This window comes from Coenobita brevimanus, chromosome 97 (assembly GCF_032717465.1).
Source record: "Coenobita brevimanus isolate Jiangsu-jjx chromosome 97, ASM3271746v2, whole genome shotgun sequence".
Classification (NCBI taxonomy): Eukaryota; Metazoa; Arthropoda; class Malacostraca; order Decapoda; family Coenobitidae; genus Coenobita; species Coenobita brevimanus.
Window position 1 is genome coordinate 9,955,674 of NC_137050.1, and position 15,412 is coordinate 9,971,085.

At 42.2% G+C, this 15,412-nt stretch overlaps 1 protein-coding gene across 1 annotated transcript in view; it reads left to right on the top strand.

The window, feature by feature from the left end:
* Positions 1-1,988: 1,988 nt before the first annotated feature.
* Positions 1,989-15,412, top strand: part of LOC145413852 (carbohydrate sulfotransferase 4-like) — a 610,328-nt gene continuing 596,904 nt past the window's right edge. The window contains exon 1 of the mRNA XM_080283520.1: positions 1,989-2,306. Within this exon, the coding sequence (XP_080139646.1) occupies positions 2,287-2,306 (20 nt within the window). The 5' untranslated portion in view covers positions 1,989-2,286. The remainder of the gene's footprint in view (positions 2,307-15,412) is intronic.

The following is a 15,412-nucleotide window of genomic DNA, read 5'->3' on the forward strand; positions in this document are numbered from 1 at the left end:
GGATTATGTGATGACATCTTTTTAGCATAGTTTTCCTACCTCCAGACGAGTATATTCTAATCAGAGGGGGATTTTTCAAACAGGATGGGGGTAGATACAGCCTTCATTAACACCTTCAGTGCAAGAGACCTTTCTAAACATTAATGAAATCATCTGGTGGCAGCCTGAGTAAAATTAAATGACAGGACTCACCGTATATCATGACTTTAAAATATCTTAATTCCGATAGTCCCTGAGGTCAGTGTTTTTCATTCTATGTTAGACTATTAACTCAGGATTCAGTATGCGCCTAGATCAAAATCTGGTTCTAACCACATCAGTCTGACGAAGTACCCCGTATTTTATTATATTCTTGCTATCTCCAGACGCTATTATTGAGCTTAGTAGAGCCCCCCCGTAGTGAAGGGGTTCAAGATGATTGTTCGAGTGGCTCGCCTAAGCTTAATAAAATCGCCAGGAGATGGTACGAGTAAGATAAAACATTACCTTCTCATGGTGAAGGAGATAATCTGAATCTGGAGCAAAAGTTAATGTACTCAACATTTCAGTCAGAAGATGGATTCAGTCAACCTCTGGGTTAAAGTGGGTATATTTTAAGTGGTGGGAATCTTGACCTGAAAAACCTGCCTCACCGTAATTTAACATGACAGTATATGCAATAATCAGTGATGAGATATGAGCCTCAGCATCTACATTATTTTAGGGTCTACTCTTGACCTCAGATCCCGAACAAAATGACATTTGTGGTCAGACTATAAACTACGAGATAATTACTGCATAAACTCATTGTGTCCCTAAATTTATCAGATCCATATAAAGTGTTTTTGTAAGAAATCTGTTTGTTTGTAAAACATGGCAAAGGATGCCTTTACAACAGCACCCACCCCTGCAACCCCTGCAGTAGAGAAAGAAATAATTATTCACTGGTTAAGCAACTGCATGACACCCTTAGGCTTACAGGTCATCCCAGTACAGCTAAGTTCTCAGTGCTAAGGGATGTTCCAGCCCGACGCAGGTGCATGGTCGACTAGATGCACACCTCATGCACCTCAGACACACTCCAAACATGCCCCAGATGCAAAACTCATTGCCCTGTGCTACCTCTCTGTGTCATATTTACGGCTATTCCAACACAAAGCAGGTACGCAGTGGACTAGATGCACACCTCACATACAGCCCATACATTCCCTAGACGCAGACCAGACCCACCACCAATACCCCTCACCCCTTACCACACATCCACATAAGGCCTGAACCCCATCCTTGAAAACGGTACAGTGAGTGAGTGAGTTATACGGTTAGGGACACAATGAGTTTGTCCGTCAACCCCCGTGGATCTCACGAAATTATATAATCAGTGTTTTCGTCCTGCATATGAACTATAACCAAAGTTTTGCTGAAATAATTTTACTTGCTCGTTTTGTCTATTTTAGGGTTATGTAATTAACTATCATCACTTTGTAGTATAGCGCACAGTTATGAACTGCATAATGGACATAATCAGCGTGCGCACTACACATTTTGGATGCAGTGTACACTTAATGTACACCCTGATTGTGGTCGTCCCTCTGATAATGGCAGCGTCTCAGATCATAGTGGTATTTCGGACCATTATCTCGTAATCCATCTGCAAAGAAGTGAGACTACAGTGCTGGGGAGGGGGGCTGGATCATCGGCCTGCGGCAACTGTCACATCGTCTGTCCCACCTTCTGTAACATCATGATGGTAGCAACTGTGTAACATCATTATTTGTGCTGTAGTCTGTGTGTAGTCACCTGAATTAATGCAGTGTACACTACGCATACTATGTAGTTATTTATCAGCAAAGTATTAAGAGGCGCTCATGTAATGAATGAGGCGACTCAGACTCAAGAAAGTTACCTCAGAATCCAGGCACCGTAGGCAGCGGACTTCAGTGCACCCTTGAACGTTGTGCGGGGAGGTTGTGACGCTCGTGTTGCAGCACATCCTTGTGATAGGTTCCCCCTTCCCCCCACTCACTCTGTGTTGGTCGTGGTGTATGGGGGAAATGCTCTAAGAGGCGGAGCATGAGCCTGATAGGAAGACGAAACGGGACTAGGAGTGTTGATTATTACTTTATGTGTTGTTGAAATCTCTGAGAGTAGTGAGCTTTTGTGTGTGTGTGTGTGTGTGTGTGTGTGTGTGTGTGTGTGTGTGTGTGTGTGTGTGTGTGTGTGTGTGTGTGTGTGTGTGTGTGTGCGCTGTTATTTCGGCTGCAAAAGAAAGACTACAAGCCGACCCTCGTCTACTCCCCTGCTTCGGAGATGGACTTCCCCTCATTAAGGTGGGTATGTGTAGTTTGAGAGTAAGAAGAATGATGGTTCCTTTGACGACCAGTAAGTTTCCCTTAAATCTGGGGTGCAATTACCCGTTCAATACAACGACGACTTTTAACCCCAGACCTTGGAAGCTTTCCCAGTGAAGCGTGAGACTGTATCGTTAGCCTGAATAAAGCAGATATGCTGTAGGCCGATGTAAATTAATACTAATGATGATGATGATGATGATAATAATAATAATAATAATAATAATAATAATAATAATAATAATAACCACCATCATCTAATCGAGTGTTACCCCATGAGAAGTATAGACGCCTGGGGCTAGGCAAGTTGGTCCTGACACTTAAAATGAGAGTGGCCAGCCTCACTCTTCCCTGAGTGGCATTACGTGGCCAATAAACCCCAACCACCCCTTGGATATAAACCTACACAGACTCAATCCAATTGGAGAGCCTTTCCACTAAACCACCAGGCGCCAAAATTTGGTTATATGGTTACCACCCAGCGTAGTAAATGGTTTCCTGGTGTACAGGAAACCATTTGGCTTGTCACTCAATGTAGTCACCCACAGGCAGAAGGAAGAGGAAAGAATACAGGAAAGAAAGACAGAAGAGAGAGTGTAAAGTCACCCATAGGCAGAAGGAAGAGGAAAAAATGAAGGAAAGAAAGACAGAAGAGGAAGAAAGGACGACAGGAAAGGGCAAACACCCAAAGCAGCACTACACAGAGTGAGTGGATGGTGAGCGCCCCCACCTACCACCCATAATAATAATAATAATAATAATGATAATGTTTTCTTAAAACCACCAGAAGATTTTATTCAACTTAAGACATTTCAACTGGACGCATCAGGTTTAATCTTCCTTTCATTATCTCCCTGCATACGAGAAGACTTCCCCAGACTAAGCAAAATCGTATATTTCAGCTCAAGTCTGAATGAGCTATCTACTGTGAGTGTGCTGAAGCCAGTGGTAAAAGGAGATAGCCCCTTAACGCCAGAATCTCCCCTAAGCTGAATGAAACTGTTGGCTTAGCAAGAACAGAACAGAAATTTAATACAACCCCAAACTGAAATCCTGGACGGGGGAGGAAGTGGAGTAACAAGTGTGAGGGAGGGTGGAGTGTGAGGGAATGAGTGTGAAGGAGGGTGGTGTGAAAAGGAGGGAGAAGTGTGAGTGTGAGCAAGGAAGGGTGAAGTGTGAGGGAAGCAGTGTGATGGAAGGTGGAATATCAGAGAGGGCAGAGTGTGAAGGAGGGTCGAGTATGAGAGAGAGTGGAGTTTGAGGGAAGATGGAGTTTGAGGGAGGGTGGAGTGTGAAGGAGGGAGGAAGTGAGGGAGGGAGGGTGAAATGTGACAGTGAGTGGAATGTGAGGGAGGGTGGAGTGTGAGTGAGAGTGGAGTATGAGGGAGAGTGGAGTGTGAGGGAGAGTGGAGTGTGAGGGAGGGTGGAGTGTGTGGAAGGGTGGAGTGTATGGGTGGGCGGAGTGTGGGGAAGTGTTGAGTGTGGCGAGGGATGGAGGAGAATGAGATGGGGTGGAATGTGTGGATGTATCTCGTTTGAATCAGAGGTGCTGTGAGAGGGGTGTGAGTGGGCCGAATGAGCACAGTGTGAGTGGGGTGAGGGGTGTGAGTAGGTGGAGTGAAAGGGGTATGAGTGGGTGGTGTGATGAGAGTAGGTGAGATATGTGAGTGTGTGGAGTGAAAGCATGAGTGGGTAGAGTGAAAGGAATGTGAATGAGTAGAATGAGGGACTTGTGAATGGGGTGAGTGGTGTGAGTGGGTGGAGAGGGGTTGAGGGGTGTGAGCAAGTGGAATGAAAGGGGCGTGGAAGGTGTGAGTGGGTGGAGAGAGAGGGGTGGAGGGGTGAGGGAGAGTGGAATGAAAGGGGCGTGAGAGGTGCGAGTGGCTGGAGTGGGAGGGGTATGGGAGGGGTGAGATGTAAGTGGGTGGAGTGTGGGGCATAAGTGGTAAAGGGATGTGAGTGGGGTGAGGGATGTGGGTGGGTGGCGTGAGAGATGTGCGTGGGTGGAGTGAGAGGGGTGTGTGGGGTGAAGCTGCAGTGTGTGTTGTGAGAGGGTTACAGTATATGGAGGGTGTGTCAGGGTGGAGCAAGTAGTCGCTAAACCCGGCTAATTAACTCACTAATTATTGTAGGCTGGCGACCATACACGCTTTTTAGCTGCGAGTTCCTAAAATTCCAATTAGGTTATCAGCTAAGCATCATATATCTATTTTAGACACAGTTTTTAAGACGTTCCTAAACAGACATCATGTACAGTATACAGAAATCTTGATATCTAAGGTGAGAGTTATAAGTGGGTGGAGTGAGAGGGGTGGAAGGACGTGAGTGAGTGGAGTGGAAGGGTGGAAGGAAGTGGAGTGAGAGAAGTGTGAGTGGGGTAAGATCTGTGGGTAGAATAAGAGGGACGTGAAATGAGGTGAGAGGTGTAAGAGGTTAGAGTGAGAGGGGTGTGAAATGGGTGATATGCTTCTAGAGAGACATCACGTGTAGTCTAATACCCCCTTAATCCTTGATATGTTTCCAGGGTGGGATCATTTAGTCATTCAATATAAAATATTTTACGCAACAATCGCTAAAAAAAAGAAAGAAAGGAAGGAAGGAAGAAACCTGCGGATTCATAGACTATAAAAGACATAAAACTCCTTTTGAAACTAAGCCTGTTGTAAAAAAAAAAAAATCTCCAAAGATTCTTATATTTTCATCACATTTATACTGCAGCTTTACGTGGAATTTTTAATAAACTAGTACAACTCTTCCCGACCAGGCTAACTAAACAGATGGTCGGCCACATTTCTCTGCAACTTGACTGTAGCCTAACAGTCCATGTGAGGTCCATTGCAGGGCCAGACTCCCTTTTTAGACAGTGGGAATCTTAATTAACCATTCTCCTCATTAGCCAAGTACTAACGAGGAACTGTAGTGCTAGTGATGCATGTGAAAGTCGAAAGTTTGTATATCATCGATCAGAAACTTCAGGGTGCGAAAAGATGTTGGTGTATATTAGAGAGAGAGAGAGAGAGAGAGAGAGAGAGAGAGAGAGAGAGAGAGAGAGAGAGAGAGAGAGAGAGATGAAAAGAAAAGAATGCTACAGGCACCCACACAAAATGTCTGAAACAGGTTAAGTTTAAAAGACCAGACACGGGGCATATGCAGGTCGATTTACTAACACGCTACCACCGAGCCACTTACGCTTCCCGCATTTTTCATTGTTACACCCAGACAAACGAGGACGTTGTAGATATAGATTATAAGGATCAGACTGGACAAGTCTTGGTTGTCTGCGTTAAAACGAGATAAAGTTACATATGTTTCAGTCAAAACTCAAAATATGTCAGTCAATTCTTATTAAATGAAATTAGAAGTCACACCGGTTACATGGTATAAACAGTTTTTCTTCGTCAATAGGGCAAGTTCGAAATGTGGCTGCCACTTAATAAAACTTTTATTTCTTAACTTTTCATCTTAATAAAACAAATGTTTTTGTTAAGCTAAATTTGAACAAATTAGGTCTGTCTGAAAAATATAAAAATTTTAGTGAGAACTAATTTTCGAACAGCAACATGGGAACGACTGGGAGTGAAGTGAGTGAGGTGGCGTGACTGGTGTTACATGCAGACTGGCGATCAGTTCCATCCATCTGAGGAGCGAGACATCAGGTCAGATAAACCTGAACTGTAGATGATATAACCCCTAGGACTCAGTGTTTCACCCGAGGCCAGGGGAAGTACTCACTGATGAGTGGAATCGCTTTCTTAATGTAAATTCATCTTGAAGGCTAGGTACTCGCATGGATACTAATAACAATTTAAGTCAAGCCATATTTCAGAGCACATATTATAAATTAATACGACCAGAGTTCGTCATTTACAGTACTTCAGAAACAGAGAATTGATGAACAGAGGGAACTACAACAAACAAAATTGTAATGAGTGGGAAAAAGTATAAAAAAAAATGTTACTTTTCAGCATCCTCTCATGACTTTAATAAAACAGCCAAACTAAAGACTGACAGTTAACTATAGAAACAAACGCTGGCATTTCACACAAACTGTTCAGCCAGTCCGATTCTGACGTGTTTAAACATATCCTCATCTGATGTTCCTGACGGCAAAGTGATATCAGTAAGCAACTCTTGCCCCTCTATCTGCATGCAGAGACTCTAACCAAGGCTGTTTTCATTGTCACTGCACAGAGTAACGGTACCAATGTAACAGAAGGCTTGTTCAGTGTAATTTTAAAGTCACAACAGCAAGACATGTAAAACAGAATGGCGATTATATTACCCTCTCCTTCCTATACTTTCCTTCACCCTAATATTAATTATTCTTGCTTTAGGATGTTTCCTTGGTAGTAAAACTATTATTCCAGTAGTCTTTGTCCCCTCTCCTAGGTTCAGAATGGTATGCCTTACGTAATATACCAAGGTCTGTGCTAAATAAAAAATCTTGGGAAAAATTTAAGGGATAGTACCAATAGCACCACACAAACCTACCCCCTCCTCTTCTGCCACTTCATCCCAACTTTTCTTCCCCCATGACACACACACACACACACACACACACACACACACACACACACACACACACACACACACACACACACACACACACACACACACACACACACACACACACACACACACACACACACACACACACACACACACACACACACACACACACACACACACACACACACACACACACACACACACACACACACACACACACACACACACACACACACACACACACACACACACACACACACACACACACACACACACACACACACACACACACACACACACACACACACACACACACACACACACACACACACACACACACACACACACACACACACACACACACACACACACACACACACACACACACACACACACACACACACACACACACACACACACACACACACACACACACACACACACACACACACACACACACACACACACACACACACACACACACACACACACACACACACACACACACACACACACACACACACACACACACACACACACACACACACACACACACACACACACACACACACACACACACACACACACACACACACACACACACACACACACACACACACACACACACACACACACACACACACACACACACACACACCTGTCGACAAATTAATATTTACGGAAATATTTGGTAATCTGAGACTGGAAACGTTTATTCATATGGAGCTTATGTAGCATCGAAGTTGACCAAAATGAGTGATTAGCCCACTGAGCCGCAGGATGTATTTTTCACTTCATTCTTGCCATCTCCTGACTGTTTCATTCAGCTTAGCAGAGGCTTTCCGAACTGGTGGGGTAAGATTATAGCTTTAAATAACCTCCTCACTGCTGCGATGAATAAAATTGCCTGGTTAAAGCAAGAATGAAGTATATCTAACTTACTTAGAATGAGGTATTTTTTAAAAAATGCCTCACATATGGTAACTGCTTTTTGTTTTTTCTTGAGTCGTGCTTGGAATTACATTATTGTTCATAGAGAAAAACTGATTACACCGCTGACCAATGTGAATTCTGGAGCCAACAACAGGTCGTCCACCTTAACTTGACCGAAATTTTCGTATTTTTTGCAGTTGATATACCGTATTTCAGTGACAAAATCCATAACACTTCTTCGTGACAGCCACCATACTGTAGTATTAATCTTATGTTACAACTCACCATTCAATATAGAGACGGCAATTTTAGGCTAAACTGATAGATTACAGTTACAACTGCTTTGTACTAAAAAGTATATTACATTCAGATCTGGGGATTGGCTTGATGCTGGGTAAGGTTGTGCAGCGGCAGTGATAATAAAATTATAAGGCAGAAATAGGTGTTAATGAGTTAAAGGCGTGTAACCTGGCCTTGGCTGGCTCTGCTAGAATTTCCACAATGGTGTGGTGATATTCAAGGATGACAAGGTTTTCATTTATTTCTTCACTTTGGCACGTATTCTTGTAAGCTTAGGAGACTTTTTTGCGTCTCTGTCTTATCAGTTTACCCCCTTCAGTCTGGAATATGTCATTTAATACTGTATTTTGGTTAAATCCAAATGATTTTATTATGGCAAGGGCAGCCCCCTTGTACCAAAGGGGTTAATGATGGCAAATACACAACTTTCCAATTTGAAAATCTCCTCTAATTTGAACGATATTGTCTGAAAGTAGCACAAATAAAACAAAATACATCACCGGACTGAAGGAGATCTTCACGTCTCGTAAATATTCCACTGAATATTATTACCGCAATGAATGTTGATATTAGTCATACATGACATACAAGAGTTTTATATATATATATATATATATATATATATATATATATATATATATATATATATATATATATATATATATATATATATGTATATATATATATATGTATATATATATATATATATATATATATATATATATATATATATATATATATATATATTTATATTTATATTTATATACACACACACACACACACACACACACACACACACACACGAGGCCCCCCATAACCGACAAGTATACGGCCCTTTGCTTCAAGTATTCAGCTTAATTTCTTCAGTACGATGATGCCGTTAGTTTTATTTTTGTTGCCGCCAGACAGTTTTATGCAGATTAGGAGGGAGGTTGTAACGGAGGGGTTATAAATATCGCCAACAACCACGTGGGTACAAATATGCCTTCACAGATCCTGTAGCATCTCTGGGAGCGGCCCTGTCCGTCATTCACTCACAATGAATTTTCGGAAACGACGTGCTCCACATCCGTAGACTTTAGGGAAGCCTAATATTGTTGTTATTATTATTTTTTAATCTCAATTCTCTCTACGTTTTTTGTACTTATCATCTTATTATCACTTCCACCAGATGATGTTATTCAGCTTAGGAAGTAGACTTGCATTGAGGGGATCTGAAACTTCACTAGCAACTCCTTCTGTATTATAATGCCTTTACTATTTCACATTCCAGACGATTTAATTCACTCTGGGAAACAACCTTTTGCAGTGAAGGAGTTAATTACGAAGGTGTTTTGGAAGTGTGATAATTCAATGTTATGTGTCAATGGAGAGAGAGAGAGAGAGAGAGAGAGAGAGAGAGAGAGAGAGAGAGAGAGAGAGAGAGAGAGAGAGAGAGAGAGAGAGAGAGAGAGAGAGAGAAACTGAGGTTGCTCAATGCTTTTCCTTCTGAGGTATGGCGTGCCGGCAGTAAGAGGAAAATGAGCAAACTGAGAGAAGTAAAGCGACGGTATTTCCTCTCTTGTGCAACAGTATGCTGGGCAATGTCAGAAAAATTATACGGTATGAGGTTAATACTTATAACAGTAATGATGATGATGATAACGATGACAATGATGATACTATTATTATTATTATTATTATTATTAATGATGACAATGATAACAACAACAATAATGATAATAATAATAATAATAATAATAATAATCCATCCATCATCCAATCCTACATTGCCCCATGAGAAGCGTAGGAGCCCGGGGCTAAGCAGTTGATCCTGACATTTAAGATGAGAGTGACCAGCCTCACTCTTCCCCGAGTGGCATTACATGAGCAATCAACCCCAACCATCCCTTGGATATAAACCTTCACCGGCTCAATCCGATTGGAGCGCAATAATTACTCACTAAATCACCAGGCGCCAAAATTTGGTTATATGGTTACCACCCAGCGTAGTAAATGGTTTCCTGGTGTACAGGAAACCATTTGGCTTGTCACTCAGTGTAGTCACCCACAGGCAGAAGGAAGAGGAAAGAATGAAGGAAAGACAGAAGAGGGAGTGTAAAGTTACCCGTAGGCAGAGACAAGGAAAGAATGAAGTAAAGGAAGACAGAAGAGGATGGAGGGAAAGAAGGATGGAGGAGAGGAAAGGGCAGACATGCGACGGCAGCACTACATCGAGTGAGTGGATGGTGAGCGCCTCCACCTACCACAATAATAATAATAATAATAATAATAATAATAATGTGAGGTTCCACAAGAACAAAGAAACAAATGATGAAACTTGATTGTAAAGGTCACAGCTCTAACTTCTCATCATCTCAGTGTGGGGAGAACAATAGTGAAAACTCTTATATATATTTAGTCATGGTAAAGTTCAGAATCAGTCAGACATATTTCGAAGCCTATAAACTTAATCTGCTTGATTAACAAAATTTAAGCCTTCAAAAGGGTTTGTTTTTAGTATTTTGTTGTGATTTTGAGGTTACGTTCATGGAAGTGACCAGTAAAAACTTGCAGTCTCACGATTAATGGTTTTGTGCAATTCTTAAAGTGTCGAAGGCCTTGCTTTTAGAGAGCTGTTATACTCTCTATTCCCTTGTTTACTCTGTATCCACTATGATATTCAGAGGAAGAATGGTTTTATGGATACCGCCACACGATTATATTTCACTGCATGGAAACCCTCATGTCGAATGCAGCAATGAGTTGCCATATTTCTTGCAGATGAAATACTTTGTCTGAAACGATTTTGATGTGACAAGCATTTTACTATATTAATTATGGTTTGTGACCATTTATGTAATGTGACTTATATATGTGGCGTTATTTATGAAATGTTGTGTAAGTAAAGAGAAAGTCGGTGTTGGTGGTATGAGGTGAATATATGTATGCATGGGGGGTGGGGGTAGACTGTGGTGTTAGATTACGGTGGTGATGGTGGCGGTGCTTGATGTGTGCGGGATGGAAGGTACTGTGGTGCAAGATGATGAGGACGAAGGTGGTGGTGGTTGAGGTTGTGGTGGTGGTGATGGGTGGTGTGTGGGATGCGGGTACTGTGGTGTGGGATGATGCAGGAAGTTCCCACAGTGTCGCCCCGCCGGCAGTGTGCGTGTCCAAGCACTGCTCTTGGGACCCTCTCTGTGTATTGTGTCTGTGTAAGCATGTGTGTTTGGACAGGCATGTACGCATAACTGGGAGCCGTGTGTACAGTCAACCAAAAGAGCATCACTGCCCATAGCTTCGATGAATGTGGACAGTTATTTTTTTTTTTTCCTCCACGTCTGGTGGCTACGTAACCTAGTGTGTCTGGGGAAGCATGTACAGTTGCGGACATAAAGATCATTTCATTTCATTGCCATAAATATCAAGAGAGGGAACAAAAACTTTCAAAATCCAGTAATGCGACCTTTGCAGTCTAATAAGCTCTTTGGAATGTTATGTAAGAGCTTTATAATTTCTCAGCTAAAACGTGATGCAATAATCTTGTCTGCAATGATATGTATAACTGAGAGCCATGCATACAATTAAAAACAAAAATCACTACCCAAATTTAAGTGGCGTTTCTTTGTGTGCCTGGGTTCCATGAGGATGTACGGTATAATTAATATTCGTATGTAGTCAGCCAAAGGAAGGAAAAGTAATATAACGAAGCATCATTACCCATACGTTTGATGCAATTAGATTTAACTCCTTCAGCCAGAGGACATCTTATTACTTATATTCATGCCGCTACTAGGATATTTTATTCAGAATATGAAGAGTCCCCTTGTAGGGAAGGGGTTTATAAGGTTATATCTAACTCTTGCAGTTCGACATCGTCCTCTTGTAACCGAATAAAATCGTCTGAAGGTAGCCAGAACACAATGAAAAGTAGGTCATCCCAGTGTGTGGTTAAGTGACTTTGTGTGTGTGTGTGTGTGTGTGTGTGTGTGTGTGTGTGTAACGGGGAACCGTGTGTACTGTGAACCAAATGAGATCTCTACCCATAGGTTCTATGATAGGTTCTATTTCGTTGGGTCTAACACTTCTGAGTAAACTAAAACATAAGTCTGATACCGTTCAGTTTGACTATAATCAGTAGCGACAGAAAACAGTCATTGCAACATCATATACGGAATTAAGTATATTTCTTGATATGTTTGGTAATTTGAGTATGAAGAAATTCAAGTTGTTGCCATTTTCTTACAATATACAATGACCTTTTAGCTGCCATGAACACACTTGGTAAATTATTAAGACAAAATCAAGACAACTACAGTCAACTGGGGAAATTTCTAGACTTTCAAACGTTAAAGGAGTTAGTTCTCAATTCTCTGGCTATGAGAATTCCCCTCACCTGCCCAAAATCGTCTTGCGGTGGCTTGAATAATATAATGTGTCCTTGGAAGGCGATAGGACTAACCAGTGACACTAAATCATGATATACCGCTACGACTGGGGAAAGGACAATAGCTTGGTAATGGATGCATGGGTATAATACACGCAACACTTCCTCTGCCATATTGTGTATCCTTATCGTTAATTTCACGGCTGTTGAAACAGGATATGACACACAGTATTTCAGATTGATTCTTTCCGTGTTTTTGAAAATGCAGCACAACCAAAATAACGATGGCATTTTTATGTATCCGACTCGGGCATGAACTTGACGGTACGTTCCCTTAGGACCAGTAGTTCTCCAACGTGACACACACCTTCACATATCATCAATTTGGCATTAACACCCACCGTCTATGCTGAATACACGTTAGAGATGTTTCCTTTAAGAATAATGTGACGGCGTTAGCCGGGATTTGTGTATGACACTTCGGTGGAACTTGTGGAAGATCAGTACAGTACAGTCTTTTAACGAAATTCAGATAATCAAATGCTCCCTCTTCCAGCTTGGGATCAAACTCTTGCCCTCTAAGAGAGCAGACAACTAATGTACAGTAGGGGTCAACAGTTCCTTTACCCTCTCTTCGAACGTGCGTCAATATCTAACAAGATCCTGGCAAACTAATCGGGTCAAAATCAAGTGAGTCTGAATCTTGCTGTTTAATTAGATCGGAACCTCAGACACGTAAATATAATACTGAATGTCATGTTTATGGTTTTAAATCTAGGCTCTTGCTGACACCCCCACGTTCCTGTGACTCCCTCGTAGATGATGATAATCGTCTGAAGTGCAGCAATAAAATACTGGAGCTGTCCCGACCACGAGAGGATTGATGTTAACAGCTTTAACATCCTCTGTGATCAACTCTCAAGTGAATAAATCTGTCTACCTTTAGGTGAAAAAAAATATCAGAGAGGACGCGACAATTTTCTTTTCTTTCTTTCTTCTTTGCAGTATATTGTTGTTGCCTCCAGATTATTATATTCGTTTTGGAAAGCCCTCTTAGCGTTAAAAGGTTCGAAAAGTCTCTCTCATACTGAATAAAATGTCGGAAGATGGCAAGAAAGAAACAATGTACATTACGGGACTGAAGGAGTTACAGTAGATCCGGTTCCTTTACACATTTCCGACCCACTGAAGGAAGATTCCAGCTAAGTGTTTAATAAGTCCTTCATTATGAAGGAGTCTCTCATGAGCTGAAAAAAAAAAAAATAGTCTAGCGTAGCAAGAATGAAAAAAAGTCATAACCTATCGAAGGGATTGGTGGAGCCTTTCTAATCTCTTCACCTCGAGAGGTTCCTTCCATGCTATTGAAAAAAAAAAAATCGTCATTGGTAATAAAATGCAATGCAAAAGAGATCATGGTACTGAAAGGGTAAATGGTTTAGTTATGTAATCAGAGACTGAAATGAGTCCAGCGTGTTTTCAGCCTTTTACCCCCATCACCGACGCCTCAGTTGGCTGGGTCGGTAAAGCATAAAGCTGCATGTCCGAATCCTCCTGACTGGGTTCTATCCCACACGAGGGCAGACATTACAGAGGATGCAGTGGCATGTGTTTTCATGTGATTCCACAGTTTTGATCCCTGTCCATGTCTGCTCGATGATATATACATACTGTCACATACATCAGCTTCAAAACAACTTGTCACATACACCTCTCACCCTACACTCCAAAAGCTTTTTGCACATATACCAGTGCGTGAAACATTGGATGGGGTCGGGTCATTTCTCCAGTGACAGAAAACTGTTCTCTCTGTCCTTACGAGATCAGTTGCCCTTCAAGATCCGGAAAACACGGCCTGAACGCGCTTGGTAGAGTGTGCGTGTACCTGACCACTACTGTACGAGTACGTACATAAATAGCCATATAATTTATTAGTTGCTAATAGGCTTATGATGATGATGATGATGATGGCAGGCTCTCATTAATTTCTGACACAGATTCGAGACTGTAAATTAATGACTGACGGCGACTGTACGTGAGAGTGCATCGCGTGGTATCTCGAGTGTGTGTGTGTGTGTGTGTGTGTGTGTGTGTGTGTGTGTGTGTGTGTGTGTGTGTGTGTGTGTGTGTGTGTGTGTGTGTGTGTGTGTGTGTGTGTGTGTGTGTGTGTGTGTGTGTGTGTGTGTGTGTGTGTGTGTGTGTGTGTGTGTGTGTGTGTGTGTGTGTGTGTGTGTGTGTGTGTGTGTGTGTGTGTGTGTGTGTGTGTGTGTGTGTGTGTGTGTGTGTGTGTGTGTGTGTGTGTGTGTGTGTGTGTGTGTGTGTGTGTGTGTGTGTGTGTGTGTGTGTGTGTGTGTGTGTGTGTGTGTGTGTGTGTGTGTGTGTGTGTGTGTGTGTGTGTGTGTGTGTGTGTGTGTGTGTGTGTGTGTGTGTGTGTGTGTGTGTGTGTGTGTGTGTGTGTGTGTGTGTGTGTGTGTGTGTGTGTGTGTGTGTGTGTGTGTGTGTGTGTGTGTGTGTGTGTGTGTGTGTGTGTGTGTGTGTGTGTGTGTGTGTGTGTGTGTGTGTGTGTGTGTGTGTGTGTGTGTGTGTGTGTGTGTGTGTGTGTGTGTGTGTGTGTGTGTGTGTGTGTGTGTGTGTGTGTGTGTGTGTGTGTGTGTGTGTGTGTGTGTGTGTGTGTGTGTGTGTGTGTGTGTGTGTGTGTGTGTGTGTGTGTGTGTGTGTGTGTGTGTGTGTAAGCGGTTTAGATCTGAAGTGTCTGTGGTTGACAGCGGTATTCTCGTGAGCTTAGGATGCTCCCTGGCACGCCTACCATTAGTTATTTTTACATACAAGGGATAGCACGTTCATATTCATGTGGGATTTGCAGATTCTCTAGCACGCCTTCCATGAAAGTAGTTATTTTTGTGCAATAGACATGACACGCTCATGTTCTCATGGGTTTAGGAGGTTCCCTGGTTCCTTCTTCTTAATAGTTTTTCCTGAG